This window comes from Notolepis coatsorum (assembly GCF_963971535.1).
Source record: "Notolepis coatsorum genome assembly, chromosome: 8".
NCBI classification, from domain to species: Eukaryota; Metazoa; Chordata; class Actinopteri; order Aulopiformes; family Paralepididae; genus Notolepis; species Notolepis coatsorum.
Window position 1 is genome coordinate 34,194,016 of NC_140172.1, and position 17,139 is coordinate 34,211,154.

A 17,139-nucleotide genomic window follows, 5' to 3' on the forward strand; every position below is an offset into this window, starting at 1 on the left:
AGGGTGGGAGAAGCTGGCGGGGTGGGTCCGGGTCGTTGTAAACAGCGACTCCTACAGTTCGGTCGGGGCGCCTGCTAAGCGCGGATAGGACTTGAGGGGGATAGTGTGATCCTCCCACACGCTGCCTACGCCCTCTCAATGAGAATCCGCGCTGCCAGGTGAAAAGATGCGGTGATTGGCTGGACGTGTGTCGGAGGAAGCACGTGGTAGCCTCCACTCTCCCAGATGATCTGACTGTGGGGGGTAAGTGCGCAGCGACCAGGAAGGGACTGGGAATTGGCATACGACTAACATTGGGATGGGAGAAAATCGGAGGAAAATGGAGGGGGAAAAAGATCAAAAAAAAAAAAAAAAAAAAAATTGCAGATTATGGTGGAATGGTTGGTGATTAAGGATTTAAACTGGGGAAACCAAAGTATTGCGTTTTAAGAGTATTTTGTATGATGTTCCACGTGTCAGGAACACGGAAGCTAAAAAAGCACATTTCCCAAGTTCAGTCCAAACTCTAGGTGCTTTTAGTGTGAGCCAATCATTGGATCGTACCACAGGGTCCAGATATCCACTCCAGTAGCGAAGTGAGATCATTTGGGCAATTTCCAATTATGGCTTTATATAGGATGCCAATGAAACTCGCCTCTGTGGGCTGATAGCCGAACCGCTTGTGTGTAATAACTGTCATGTAGAGACTAGCGTAGTAGCGGGGCGACTGACTGTTTCCATTTACTGTCATACACTACTTGCAAAATAATAACGATCACGTGTCCTTACTTGGCAAGGGTGGAAAACAATAGCTTTGTAGGGATAGTCCACATTTCTAAGAAGCAAATGTGATTTGTTCCACACTGGGGAGACCGTTCAGCCCACTCAAAAATCACTGGCACCAGATTTAGATGTTGGCACAATACCGCTATCATAGCCCTTTCCAATTCATAAGAAAGAATGTTTGATTTTGTTTTTGGTATTTTGTTTTTATTTTAGCATATTAACATTAGCGGTATTATGGTGTGCAGGCACAATCTAAAACCATATTACTATAATATAATCAAGAGCTTTGAATGGACTTTGAAGTGAACTAATATGAGGAAGACTGTGTCCCAAATCCCAATTTAATAAAACGCAACCTTTTTAATATTGCAATAAAGCAATTTATTACCACAGTATGTAGAAATACATACTACAACAGCTCTATAAATATTGACTGGCAACATAATTTGGAATGCTTCATCATACAAATTAAATTATATTGACTTCTATTGACATTGCATTTCTGCTATCAGTTTGTCTTTTAGTTTTTAATGAAAGAAAAAAAGACAGATTACAGCCCTAACACACATTTTGACCTTGGGTCCAAGTTCCACCACCTGGGGTGAGCTGGTTAATGTCCATGACAATACTGACTGATAAGGATGCAGCAAGAATGCCTTAGATGAATATAATGTTTCTGCTGATTGCTGGTGGTTGATAATAAATGATTGATTAACCTAGGTTTTCACTTGGTCCCACAAGTGTGTGCATCTTTGTCTTACAGTACAGTGCATACAACACAAAGAAAAATATTGTCTTGCGTCAGACACTAGCAGAACTGGTGTAAAGACATGCTAGTGTGTAGCATTGTTTACATTTACAAAAACAGGACCATTTCTAAATGTAACATTCAATATCTAAATAATAATAATAATAATTTAGGACCTGCTCACAGGTCATTAATCGGCATGCATGTATGCGATTCGTCTCTGCGATTAACCCATCCCGTCTATAGGTTGATTGCGTATTTAAGTTCAAGGGATGAAGTGTTTCGAGAGGATAGTCATGTTGCATATCAAGGAGATCATCCCAGACACACTGGACCTTCTGCAGTTTGCGTACCGTCAGAGAACCGGTCCACTGAGGATGCAGTCAACGCTGTCATCCACACCACCCTCACCCACTTAGAGGGCAAGGACACATATGCCAGATTATTATTCATCGACTATAGCTCTGCTCTGCATTTAGCATAAATCCATAAGTGATCCCACACAAACTCTCTGCTAAACTCCTCACTGTTGGTCTGACACCAGCTCTCTGTAACTGGGTGCTGAACTTTCTTACAAACAGGCCTCAGTCAGAGTCGGCAACCGGACATCAGGCACAAAGGTTCTAAGCACAGGGACCCCCCAGGGCTGCATTCTGAGCCCCCTACTGTACACCCTCTTCACACACAACTGTGTAGCCTCCCAGAACAACACCAGTATCATCAAGTTTGCGGATGATACTACGGTCGTTGGACTGATCACTGGGGGAGCTGAGGCAACGTACACAAGGGAGGTGGCGCAACTGGTGGCCTGGTGTCAGGACAATAATCTCTCCTTGTATAATCTCTCCTTGAACGCAGACAAGACCAAGGAGATTATTATTGACCCACGGAGGAGGAGTGTACAGTACACACCTCTGTACATGGTGAGACATAGGTGGACAGGGTGAAAACCTTTAAATTCCTCGGAACCCACATCAGCAAGGAACTCACCTGGGATCACAACACCAAACAAATAATTAAAAAAAATCCACAGCAACGACTGTACTTTCTAAGAAAGCTGAGAAAATTTGGCATGCCACCCAAAATTATCAGCAACTTCTATAGAAGTACGGTTGAGTGTCCTTACCAGCTCAATCACGGCGTCGGTCTGGTATGGAAACTGCACTGCTAGGACAGGAAGGCACTCCAGCGAGTGATTAAAAAAGCTTGGTACATTTCTGGAGCAGCCTTCCCCTCACTACAGGATATTTACTCTACCAGGGCCACCAGGAGAGCACACAACATCATAAAGGACAGTACACAGTCACACCCCCAGCACAGACTCTTCAATCATCAATCTGAAAGCCAGGACTACGAGAACAGTTTCTACCCACAGGCCATCAGGCTTGTGAATGCGAGCTCAGCTCATAGCAGTCTATTTCATATTGTATATACAGTACCAACATTTGCTCCGTCACGCCTGGTGAATTTCTCTCTCGGGTTGAAAAATGTTCATGAATGAGTGAGGAATTTCACAAAACATTATCTCTAGCACATTCTGCAGATGTCTGTAGTTTGCCTTTCAGCTGAGCTACTACAAGAACTCACCAAATGACATCTCTTGACAACAATGTCAGGTGTACATTTAGGTGTCGGAGCCATTCCAGCAAGCCAGCAGCACAAGACCAGGGCTGCATTCACAATTTCACATCCAAATGAGTACATCCCCTCCGCTCGCTGTCTTTCCTCTAGTCTAGTGAGCCCTCTAGTAGGGGTGTAACGGTACACAAAAACCATGGTTCGGTACGTACCTCGGTTTTGAAGTCACGGTTCGGTATGGGTTTTCGGATCCCATTTTGCTGCATTGATACAAATTATTTTATTTACGTTTTCTGATGAGACTGTGTTGGAGTATTCATTGATCTAAAAAAGCATTTGATACTATTAATCATGATATCAGGGGTGTAGTATTAGATTGGGTGAGAAGCTATCTAAATAAAAGGCAACAATTTGTGATGAGAGATTATAAATCTGAATGTTTGGACATTGCTTGTGGTGTCCCCCAGGGGTCAGTGTTGGGTCCAAAACTGTTCATCTTGTACATTAACGATATATGTAAAGTATCCAATATATTTAAATGTATTATCCAGCAGCTTTTAGAGATCATATCTGAAATGAAAAAATAAATAAAAATGGTTTGATAGAAACAAATTATCATTGAATTTGAGCAAAACTAAAATTGTGTTATTTGGAAACTGTAGATAAAATACTCAAGTACAAGTTAAAATAAATGATGTGATTATTGAAAGAGTTTATGAAAATAAATTCCTAGGTGTAATAATAGACCATAAAATCTGCTGGAAACCTCACATAAAACATGTCCAAACTAAACTGTCAAGAAGCATTTCAGTCATGAGTAAAGTAAAGCACATTCTGGATAAAAAAGTCACTCTACATTCTCTACTGTTCACTAGTTTTACCATATTTAAATTACTGCGCTGAAGTCTGGGGAAACACTTATAATTCTACACTACAACCACTTTTTATACTCCAAAAAAGGGCCATAAGGATAGTTCACATTGCAGGTTATCGTGATCACACAAACATATTATTTTTAAAGTCGAAAACATTAAAGTTAAATGATCTTGTGGAATTTAAAACGGCACAATTAATGTATAAAGCAAAAGGTAATCTATACGAAACTAATTTCTACACTGCACTCACTAGGAAAATGATAGACCTTCCAGAATACTCATTTATAATTGGTGCGGATTTGAATGCCATTTGGGACCCTGGGTTGGATAAATCTTATCCCAACTTTTCCAACGAAAAAAAAAAGTAATCTAAAGCATTAAAGGATTGGTCAAAGAATACAGGTGTAAATGATCTATGGCGATCACTCAACCCCACGACCCGGAAGTACTCTTGTCGATCAGCAAGACATAAAACACTCTCCAGAATAGATTATGTTTTCGCAACCCCGAGACTATTTGATAACTATGAAGTGGAGATGGTACCCAATGCATTATCAGATCACTGTTATTTACTCCTAAAAAGGATCATTTGGTGTACTATCATCCCGAGCCCCAAGATGGCGTTTTAACACGACACTGCTGAATAACAAGGAATTCATTACACAACTCAAAGAAGCTCTTTCAGTATTCCTACTAGAGAATGTGAAATCGGTGCCGGACCCTAGAATATTATGGATGTCGGTAAAGGGAATGATCAAGGATTTCACTGATAGCTTTTCATCCAAAATACGCAAGAATCGATGCTCAAAACTGGCGGAACTAGAAACGCTTTACTCTACGTTATTTACTTCTTTACAATACAACGACTCGGTTCGACTGGAATCTCAAGTTAATTTACTAAAAATAGAGATTAACGCCATTTATAAACAACAATCGGAAATACAAATACGCAGCACAAGACAACAGCATTACTCTCAAGGTTCCAAACCAAGTCACCTACTAGCTACGCGATTAAGAGTTAACGCAAAATTTGCAGATATAACTTCCATTAAAGCACAACAAGGACTTGTAACAGACACCAAAGAAATAAACGCGACATTCAAAGAATTCTACTCCAACTTGTATAAATCAGAAATGACCTTCGATCAAAACAAAATGGACACATATCTTAATCAAATTAACCTCTCCAAACTTTCAGAGGATGATGCTAAACAGTTAGAAACACCAATCACACTAGAGGAACTCAGGAAGGCCATATCCGAAATGCAAAGTGGTAGGGCTCCTGGAAGAGACGGTATCCCACCAGAAATGTACCTCTCTTGTTGGGACATAATTGGACCCTTATTACTAAATATGATTTTATACTCAGTCAAGGAGGGGAACTTCCATAAGAACGACAACATTGCACTCATAACAGTCCTCCTTAAAAAAGACAAAGACCCCACCGAGTGCGGTAGTTATAGACCCTTAAGCCTCCTCGGAACCGATATCAAACTGTACTCTAAGGTATTAGCCATCAGATTACAAAAGCATATGACGTCTTTAGTTCATCCGGACCAAACTGGCTTCATAAGAGGCAGCTTGATCACTGATAACATAAGACGAATATTGCACGTACTAGATGCTGACAAGGACGACACCATACCTAAGGCGATGCTGTCCCTGGATGCAATGAAAGCTTTTGACAGGCTGGAATGGTCGTATCTATGGGCAGTATTAGAAAGGATGGGGTTAGGTAAAGGTTTCATTGATATGATTAAAGTAGTATACAAAGACCCATCGGCCATGATTACAACGGGTATAATAACCTCCGGAATCTTTCCGGTATCACGCTCAGCTAGACAGGGTTGCCCTCTTAGTCCCGGACTATTCGATCTATCATTAGAGCCTTTAGCACAATATATAAGACAATCCCAATCCATAGAACCAATCGTAATCAAGGGCACACAACATAACATTTGTTTATATGCGGACAACGTAATACTGTTCATGCAAAACCCCAACACCACATTTTTCCTTATCTGCTCGAGTTGATTGAGGACTTTGGAGATTTATCGGGATTTAAGATAAATTGGCCGAAGTCGGCTTTCCTTCCACTTAACGCCCCTGCAAAAAAATATATAACCCTCCCAGTAGAGATACCTATGGTAAAACACTTTAGATGCTTGGGAGTGGAAATATTCCCCACTATAAGACAAACGGTGAAGCACAATTACATAAAAATCCAAAACAAAATCAAAGACGACCTTGATAGGTGGTCAAAACTTAAAAACTCAGTACAAGCACGGATATCAATAGTTAAGATGGACGTACTACCTAGAATCAACTTCTTCAGCTCAATGCTACCATTACCCCCTCCAGAGGGTTACTGGAAAAAATTACACTCCTCCACATACAAATTTATTTGGAATAACAAACCACCACGTATAAAAAAGATCCACCGCACAGAGAAACAAACCAGACGGTGGTATGGCATTTCCAGATTTTTTCCACTATTTTAAGGCGTACACTTTAAGACCATTGACAACATGGTTTGATCCCCAAGCATCAGTATCCTGGAGAAAATGAGAAGAAAATATAGTAGCCCCACATAGACTGAACGACATAGCATACACTAAAATATCAATTAAGCAATGCGAACGGAAATTTGGCCCCATAATTACTCATGCGATCCGGATATGGCGTGAAACACAAAAAAAACATTCTAATCCACATAAATGGCACAATCATACTCCCTTATTCAATAACAATGCACTCTTGATGGGAAAACGACCTATAAGATTCCCTATATGGGAAAAGCAAGGCATACACTCATTAGGTGATGTTTTTAACAAACAGGGTTGCTGTAGCTATGAAGAAATACGCAAAAAATTTAATTTCACTGAGTCCACAATTTTTTTTTACACACAGTTATTGTTATGTTTGAAGTCTCAAGGTGTTCCATTAAAGATACCAATTGAACACCACAGATACCACAAATTCTTCTATGAAAGAGAGACATCGAGAGGTTTTGTTTCAGATTTTTATCATCAATTACTAACATCCTCGTATGAAACCCTCCACCTAGACTCCGTCTGGAGGAGGGATATACCAGACCTGGAAAGCGATTTTGATTGGCAAGAAGCCTGGGCAAATGTTCGATTTACATCAAGGAACCCAGACCATCAACAAATAAATCTTAACTATATTCACAGGACATACTTGACTCCTATAAGACTGAAAAAAATGGGTCTTAAACAAGACTCCAAATGCTCCTTATGTACAAATGGGGACGAGGGGACATTTATGCACATGTACTGGGACTGCCCACCAGTTAAAATATTCTGGAAAGAGGTGACCCAGCAATTATCAAATCTCTTAACTCTGAATATACCTGCACACCCCTCTGTATTACTGCTGAATGATGTTTTTGAGAATGCAGTACATCCACAGCTAAAGAGATTGGTTTTATCGAGTATCACAGTAGCTAAAAAACTGATAGCATCACGATGGTTCCAACCGGAAAAAATTTGCCGAAAGGTCTGGATTATTACATATCTCGATGTGATTTATCACGAAATATCTACAGCAAGAATTTTGGGTCTCAACGAATCCAAAATGTCAATGTGGTTAGAAGTGGTGGAGAGAATAAAAGCTAGCTTATAATGGTAGTGTCTGGTTAGGAGTGAGGGATAATGGAGGTACTATCCAAGGAGGGGTCCGGGAGGGGGGGGTTCGAGCTGGAGCATATGTGTGTAGGGTTTTAGATAATAGGTATTAGGGGTATATCCTGTATAAGACATTGGTATAATTGGTAATTTCGTTGGATATACACTGTATACGGTAAAATATTATTATATACTTTTTTTTGTTTTCTGTTTCTGTACTTGCATGTCATTTTAGCCACCTTAATTGTTAGTTTCATTATGCATTGTGTGTTGAGTACTGACTTTTAATAATTTTGTTTTGCAATAATAAAAAAAAAAAAAAAAAAAAAAAAAAAAAAAGTGGTGGAGATAATAAAAGCTAGCATATAATGGTAGTGTCTGGTTAGGAGCGTGGGATAATGGATGGATTATCCAATGGGGGGTCCGGGAGGGGGCGGGTACGAGCTAGAGCATATGTGTGTAGGGTATTAGATAGCAGGTATTGGGGGTATATCCTGTATAAGACATTTAACTATATGGTGATTTCATTTGATGTGCACTGTTAATAATGCTTGTATATCTTATCGTGTGTTGTCATGTTTGTTTATATGTTTGTTTAAAAAATAATAAAAAAATAAAACACAAAAAAGAAACCTGAGATAATTCTGTTTCTTCTCCAGGAAGTTATAGAAACCTGAGATAATTCTGTTACTTCCCCCTTAGGAAGCTGTTTGGAGGCTTCTACTTCTGGACAGCTGGGTTTGGTGCGGCGCTGCCAGCCTCCTACATAGCCATCCTCATAGAACGCAAGAGCAGGTGAGATATTCTTCTCTCATTTCCCCCTGGTGTCTCTCTCTCTTATCTCTATCTATTCCTTTTCCTTATTCCGTTAGTATTTAAAATCTCCCATTTAATGGGATTTTGATGTTTGACGACATTACATATTGTACCTTTAAAGAGCAAGTCAAGACGCCTAGCTCTGTTTCCTACTTAACTACCACTGTACCACCTGTAAATGTCCTAACTCAACCCCCTCCAATGTAAATGTCCTAACTAGGGATGCTCGATATTGGCTTTTTTACCTATACCGATATTGTCCAACTCTTAATTTCCGATACCGATATATGCAGGGTTTCCCCCGCCAAAAAACTGAATAATTTCAGGTAATTAACATTACATACCGTAATTCCTCTAATAGTAACCGGTATTCAATTAAAAACCGGGTCTCTATTAATGACCTGGTGCGCTGTTGAGCTAAGCAATTATAAGCTGGCCTCCTAATACAAGCTGGGTTTCATGTATATGCTGGCCTGGCTGTGCAGTAAATACCATATAATGGTATGGTGTTAATGTTTACCAAGAGAGTAAGCCTACCTCAGAATTGTATAAAACAAAATTATTATTATTATTATTATTATTATTATTATTATTATTATTATTATTATTATTATTATTATTATTATTATTATTATTATTATTATTATTATTATTATTATTATTATTATTATTATTATTATACCAGTATTGTGATTGCACTATTTTACTTTATTTTACTTTTTTTGACTACCTGTAATTGCACTGTTTACTACCGTATTTCATATAGTACTTGGTTTCAATAAATGAACCCAGTACATTTTACTGGGTTCAAACTGACACAAAATGTTGATTTATTCATTATGATCTGTTTGAAAATGAGAAATATAGGCCTCTCTCTACATGCCTCCTCCTAATACAAGCCTGGTATCAGCTACAGTTGAAACAAATACAAGCCGGGGTTACTATTAGAGGAATTACGGTATGTCTTGTTGTGGAATTAACATAACATTATGCATACTTTTGACAATAAATAAAATCAGAATTTGTTCTTGCTTGCTTGCTTGCTTGCCTGGGTAAATAAGGGTTATAGAAATGTAAAATTAAAAAATTAAAATTGTAAATCTGGTATGTCATAAATGTATAGATGTAGCAGTACTGTCTATCTGTATGTCATATATGTTATGATGAATTGAAAATGGGGGACCCTGATGTAAACAAGATGAAAGTCTTTCTCTGGTCTGCATCCCCTTAACCCTTTCTCTGCCACGCTTATATCCATCAATGTTTGATCACTGCCAGCTCTATTTGTCTATGGAGATGTTCACCTACTTTGCAGGGCTATAATTATTATTTTTTTATCCACTTTTTCTCCCATTTTCTCCCATCCCAATTTTGTATCATCCAATTCAACCCTCCCCTGTCACGAACGCTGTTTCTTGCCTCCCACAAGCCGGCTGCAATGTGGACTAAGTCATACATAGCACAAGTCCCCTCCGGTACTTGAGGTAACAGCAGTCACATCTTTTCACCTGCGCAGCTCAATCTCTCAGTGGCGAGGAGTAACGCGTGGGAGGCTCACGCTGCCCCCGACAATTCCTGATTCTACTGCGCAGGCGCACCAACCGACCTGTAGGAGTCGCTGTCCACAACGCCCGATCCCCACCCATCAGTTTCCCACCCCCTAATACGGCCAATGTGTATTAGTATGAACGACCAGCTAAACTGAAAGCAATGTGGAGCGCTGGGCTCGAACAGGCGAGCCCAGCGTCTCCGCATTCGTGGCGAGCGCCTTGCCCACTACGCCACGTAGCCACCCTGGGCTATAACTTTTTTAATTGTATTGCTAAATTGACATTACTATGGCCCATTCAACATCGATTAGCTATTGTTCAGGGTGTAGGAACGTTTTACTTTTTCATTCACACATTCATATAAAAATACTGTCTAGAGCAGTGCTTCTCAAACTTTTTCTGTCAGGCCCCCCTTTGGCGGACCAACATATTTTGGGCCCCCCCCCCTCACCCCAACAAAATAGTCATGAAATGGGCCATGTTTAAATTTATTGAAATAACACCAATATCGTGACCTTTCAAATTGGCCCTATATTTTGTTTTCAGAGCTGTCATGGATGAAAAGCCAGCTTCACACAGATACTGTATGTGGTGCTGAATGGTATCAACACCTTAACTGCTGCATCATGAGATACTTGGTGGGCCATGAGATGAGATACTTGGTACTCAGCACCACACTCTGAAACTAGCTCTCCAGGTGGTATCAGATGAGATTTCAAAGAGTTCTTCCAAGAGTTTGGATGGAGATGTGTCAGGAAGCTTTGTCTCAATGTTGTCTGTAAAGGTTTTTTTTATCCAGAGTAACTTGGTGATCCTTTTCTGTGTTTTATTAAATAATGATTTTCAGATTTTGAGAAATGGTATTTTCATGGAGAACAGTGCATCTGCAACAGATAGAACTTTAGTGATAATTTTCTGTATTATTATTTTTTTTAAATAAATCTCAAGGCCCCCCCTGTCATGCCTCTGCTCCCCCCCCTGGGGGGCGCGCCCCCCACTTTGAGAAACACTGGTCTAGAGTATAAATATGTTTTTATCGTTTACCGCAGCTTCCTCGTAGCGATGGGGGATGATACTGGATCAAAAAGTTCGCTATTATGGGATGTTGATCTAGATGAACCATTTCCGGGTTGTATAATGATATACGTCCAAATAACGTTGTTTATTGAGTTATGGCAACCGATCGATTATCCAGTGTGTCAAGATGGAGTCCCGGGAGCGATCGCGAGTGGCGGACGGAATAGGGGGGACACCAAGCACTTCCGGCCCCACTTACCCACTTCCGGTTTGGCGATCGGCCACCAGGTGGCGATATTGAACCGTTGGAGAGTTGAGTGGAGATCCCCAGCACCCGTCAAGGATCCGTCGGTGAAATATGATTACCATGACAGATTTTTGAAATGTTGATCTCAAAGACGCTGTAAAACGTCATTGGCAGATTACGCATGGCGAGGAATGACGTCTTAACACGTCATTGGCGATTAAAGGGTTAACAATTGTGTGTATTGAGCTGTACTGTATTGTAATACAACTTTCAATCAATCAATCAATCAATCACTTGCCGGTCGAGAGTTCTTTCTCAGCAGAGCACGAATGCAGAGCCAATGTGGCCACGCTCTTCAGTCTGTACAAGACCCAAAATAAATGCTGAAACCCATCCACAGTTCACCCAAAGTCTGTTTCAGTGTTAATTTCAGGGCACTGACTTTGCATTAGTTAAATAGCCAGAGCTGCGGGGTATCCAGTATGAATAACAGCATGGATTGAAATAGATGAGAAAAGACTCTACCGATCGACAACATGATTCGTAAGTAGGACAAATCTGAATGTATAAGTGAAGGCACTGCAGCAATGAAAATTAGTACAGGCGTAACCTCATATATACAGCTCAAGTGTTCTGTATTGCCTCGTTCTCAACACATCAGTATAATGCGTTGGTTTGCAATTGCAGTGCTAACCAACTTTGTCTCTCTATGCGTTGGTTTGCAATTGCAGTGCTAACCAACTTTGTCTCTCTGCTTCTCTCACCTGCTAGGAGAGGGTTGCTGACGATATACATGACCAACCTGGTAAGTGCAGTTGAAGGACCCCCCCCCCAAGGGGGAAGCATGACTCTTTTCATCTTATTTCATGTCCGTGGATGTATTTGTATCGTACTGATGAAGTACGGCTGGAATAAAAAAAAAACTATGACTTCTTGATATGAGCTATAATCTGGTGTTGGCTGGATCTACCGTACTTGAAGAAATGCATTGTTGGGTTTGGTCTATGTTTACAATAAGAAAAATAAATGTACAACCTTATCCTTTACTGTCGGGTAACTGTTTCCATGCTCCAGTCTAACTATATTTGTGTTGTCTTACGGTCAGGTAGCTGTTTTCATGTTCCAGTCTAACTATAGCTGTGTTCTCTTAACACTTTCCGTGCCGGCCGTGCCAGTCCTATATACCCCGTTGAGTGCCAATGACAGAGCGCTCACATTTGTGAACGCATAAACTATATCTTAAATTATGGCTATGTGTCTAATACGACCGTCGCTTATCAATGACTTGTTTGCAGTCAACATTGTCGAAACGGATTGTTTTTTAATCGGTTCATTTCCGTTTTATACCATTTTGAAAAACGCTCGTTTTTTGAAACTTTCAGAAAAAAAAAGATTCTGCAGGAATCGCGCTTTACTGTAATACACAAAACACGTTGTCTTTTTCTGCCTATTTATGAATCGTTTTCAAATAAACGCTAGATTATCGATAGTGTCTACTTATGCACGCTATAGAAGCGGCTGAAAATCTATTATCTTATTTCCTGATCAGCTACACACACTCACAGCCACACACACACATATGGGACACGTTGATATATAGGTGAAAACGGCTCTGATTATCCCAATACTGGTAAAATAGATTCCTTACCTCAGATCAGATGGTCTCCAAAAAGATTATTCCAATTCCTGATCGCCATTCCAAATATCAATCGCGTTTATTGATCCAACGCTGGGTGGTTGAAAGACATATTCCACGCTGTTCTGATTGTGGGCGATGACTGCAATAGGCTCGGATTACATGCCTGACAAGTAAAATGTGGATTCCGGACTCTTTTTTTCCCCCCATGCGTTTCATTCAGTGCAATCCAATGGGGTGCAGTACCATCCGGAGAGACGATAGGGGGCGGTATTTTCCCTGTTCGAGCTCAGACAGATCCCCACTGGTAACGTGAGGCTAGATTGATGAAAAATGAATGGAAATCGATAATAAAAAAAAATCTATTTAAAAACGAGATTTCTCATTGGCTGGCACTCAACGGTTGGCATGAACTAACGAGAAATCTCATCGCTGCTGGCACTCAAAGTGTTAATGTCAGGTAACTTTTCATGTTCCAGTCTAACTATATCTGTGTTCTCTTACTGTCAGGTAGCTGTTTTCATGTTCCAGTCTAACTATATCTGTGTTCTCTTACTGTCAGGTAGCTGTTTTCATGTTCCAGTCTAACTATATCTGTGTTCTCTTACTGTCAGGCCACTGAGACCTTGTTCCGCATGGCAGTGACCAGAGGCATCATCAATCCCCTCAAACATGGAGAGGTATGGAGTGGGGGAAGAGGCTGGGGGTTGATAGAGGTGGTGCTGGTGTTGTTGTGGGGGAGGAAGGGGTAGTAGAAGATACCTTGTATTGACAATCAAGATTATTTTTTTGCATCAAAACCCAGTAATTAAACGAGCAACAAAATGTGTTGTTTTTGTGTGATCAAGCACCAAACCATATCCCTTGTATGTGTAACATACTTGTGACTGTGATTGCTCTCATCGTTAGGTGCTCCTGTTCTGCATAACAGCATCGCTCTACATGTACTTCTTCAGGTCAGTAAGTAATCATCATCATCTGTGGTGAAATCTGATATCTGTTCATTCATTTCCCGTTCTATAAACTCCTAAACTCCTCTTCCCCTTTAATAATACCAATTGGTATTTTATTTAATATCGTTGGAAAGCCTGATTAGTCACCTTTACAACGAGGTACAACTTGTAAGGAGCATGCATTTTGTGGAATGAGCAACACAGCTAACAGTGTGTGTAGCGTCCCAGAAAAATATGCCAAAATCCCCTGCAATATTCTTCTGTTGGTATTCACTCTCGTTTTGAGTTTCTTGGTGGCTTGGCTCCCACAGTATTACATATATATATATATATTTATTTAGAACTCACCAGATGTGAAACATTTTACAGTTTATAAATTTTTTTGTACATGTATGTTTTATTTGGGTACTTGCGCGAGCACAATAAGGCTGTCCCCGAAGCCTGTTTTTTTGTTTCGAACTTCGTCAGGGTTTTTTGAACGAACATTCGAACCTTTCTTTTTAATTTAAAAAAAAATCAAGAAAAATCAAATTATATATTTTTTTTATTATTATTTAATTATTATAAAAAAAATTATATCCTCAAACTAAAATCCTCAATTTGAATAAAGTGATTAATCTGATCTCTCATCTCGTTGGCACTGAACGGTTGGCATGAACTAACGAGAAATCTCGTCGTTGGCACTCAAAGTGTTAATGAATATAACTAATCAGTTTTAATACTATAATATTAGTGTAGCCTAATCTTTATCTGCAACTGTGAAGAAAACCCCCATTGGTTTAAACAGAATGAATATAAAAAAATATAAAAATCTTTTTATAATTTTATTTTATTAAAAATAAAAAATTTGAATGTTGATTTAGAATTCGAATGCCAACGTAACAAACGAAGGTTTGAACGTTTGGGCTCAGCCCTAGAGCACAACAACATTGAAATAAACTGCTTTTTTACACAATATTGATATTGGTAAACATCTTTTATCTGTATCAACCAAAATGTTCATATCTGTGCATCTCTACTCAAAAGCCATGACATGTTCAAAGTAACAGATACTGGCTAGAGTTTGTGTTAATGCTTTTGCTTTGTGTTTCTAGGAGTAAAGATGGTCTGAAGGGGTTTACGTTCTCAGCGTTAAAGTAAGTTATTCATCATATTATTGATGTTAGGCTCTTGTAGGGCTGGATGATATAGGAAAAAAGATGACACGATATTCGGAAGGATTTTCTTAGATATGGAAACATTTAGGGCTGACCTGAATGCTTCGAAGCTTCAATCGCTGACATGGTATTCAATGTCAAAAGCACTATTAGAATGCTTTGTTTTCTTTCTTTTTATTATTTAAAAAAAATAAAAATTACCACTCCAAAAATGTGCCTACATCAGCATAAGAGGAACAAAAGATCTGTCGCAACTTCATCCTTCAACCAAGGTGCATGAACTGGAAGAAACTAGCAAGAACAATTCAGCAACTCTTTGGAAGCCGATGGATGTTCTAAAAATAATGTTCTTCATTCATACAATAAAAACACATTTCGGTAACATGGGTCACGAAGTTACATGACAGGGTTACATGACAAAAAAATAACAATGGAGCTTAACTCCTACATCAGCCAATGCAAGAGGCTGCGGTCTCGGCTCCCGGAGTCGGCATTGCCTTGGCTTGGGCTGATCGCTATACTAACTCGTTTGGCTGGGTTAGGGGGAGGGAAGCCGTGGGTGGGAAACTGGTGTTGTGGACAGGTCAGGTCTGGGCGCTTGCTCAGCGGAGGTAGGACTTGAGGAAGGCAGCGTGACCTCCCACGCGTTACACTTCACCAATGAGAGCCCTCGCTGCCAGGTGAGAAGAGAGCCACTGGCTGTCGCCGCACGTGTCGGAGGAAGCGTGCGGATACTTCAGGGTTCCCTTGTACCGACCAGTAGGAGAACATGCGCACAACAACCAGGTAGGGGAGGGGGGGAATTGGCACAACAACTAAAAATTGGGACGGGGAGAAAACAGAACAATCGGAGAAAGAGAGATACAAAAAGAAATTAAAAATCCTACATCAGCATCAGAAATTACTTATAGAAATAATAATCCAACATTTACTTTGAGAATCAATTCTTCTTAGACAACAAAACTTTCCCCACAGCTCTCTTTTTAAAGGGAGCACGGAACACCGGGCCCAGGTGTTTCCCGTTCCGCTGATTAGCGCTCCAGCCACGCCCACCTCCAGTACCTGTCAAGACAACAATGTAATATAGGCAGACAATGGACAGACACGAGTGGAAGTGGTCGTAACAATATCCTTCCCAATATTTCAGAGATCATTTTGTGCGAAAAAATTTGATAACATGGATAGGATATAACATAACATGGATAGGATATAACATGGATAAGTTACAAATATCACTGTATTGCGTGACCCTAGGCTATTCCAGGGCGGATGACTGATGGTGTTGTTGTGGGAGAGAAGGAAGCAGAACTTTCCTGTGTTTTCACCTCAGGTTCATCGTTGGGAAGGAGGAAATTCCCACTCACACGCCAGAGCAGAACTACCCCGTGCCTCCGGAGAGGAGCGTCACCATGGAGACGGAGGAGTCTCGGGACTCACCAGATAGCTCCAAGAGGAGGTCCCTGCTGGCCATCACCAGAAGGCTGCTAGAATCGGTGTAAGGGAACACACGTTCACACACGTTCACACACGTTCACACACTGGCAGTGCGTTCAGATACAACGCCAAGAGAAAGACATGCTAGTGCGTTTGGTCTCAACAGCGGCATTGTTGACATTTACTGAAACGGGATCATTTCTAAACAGCCTTCATAGCAGTCTATTTCATATTCATTGTTTAGATATACCTGTATTTGCTCCATCACGCCTAACTCGAGTGAACACCGTTCACACCGCCTAGAGCAAAGCGGCGATTATGTTTGCGTCTTTCCCTTGACTCTATGCATTTGCACTGCCTCTAAAATTCGAATTTCCATTTCCGTCCATCTCAGTGATGATGCCCGATAACCTACTAAAGGGGAACTACACCCCAATTTAAGAACTCATGTGTGTTCATGTGGTCTACAACAGTCCAAAGATATTAGTGAATATGTCCAAGTTGTTGAAATGATGGACAAAATTCCACGGAGAGTGTCTGTTTTCTGATTGGAACGTACGCTTCAAAAAAATATATAATAATAAAAAAGAATGTTCACTCAAAGTCGCATCAACATGTTGACGCCCAGATAACAGACAAACTCTCCTGACATTAACATTCCACAATACGCTTTTTCTGACTGAATTAACATCATTGTACTCTGATTTCTTTTAAGT

General features: G+C 40.3%; 1 protein-coding gene across 1 annotated transcript in view; it reads left to right on the forward strand.

Annotated features, from left to right (window-relative positions):
• tmem135 (transmembrane protein 135) overlaps positions 1–17,139 on the forward strand; it is a 37,567-nt gene that overhangs the window by 3,616 nt on the left and 16,812 nt on the right. The window contains exons 3-8 of the mRNA XM_084320713.1: positions 8,316–8,408; positions 12,015–12,048; positions 13,494–13,559; positions 13,789–13,835; positions 14,927–14,968; positions 16,320–16,484. Of these exons, the coding sequence (XP_084176839.1) occupies positions 8,316–8,408; positions 12,015–12,048; positions 13,494–13,559; positions 13,789–13,835; positions 14,927–14,968; positions 16,320–16,484 (447 nt within the window). The remainder of the gene's footprint in view (positions 1–8,315; positions 8,409–12,014; positions 12,049–13,493; positions 13,560–13,788; positions 13,836–14,926; positions 14,969–16,319; positions 16,485–17,139) is intronic.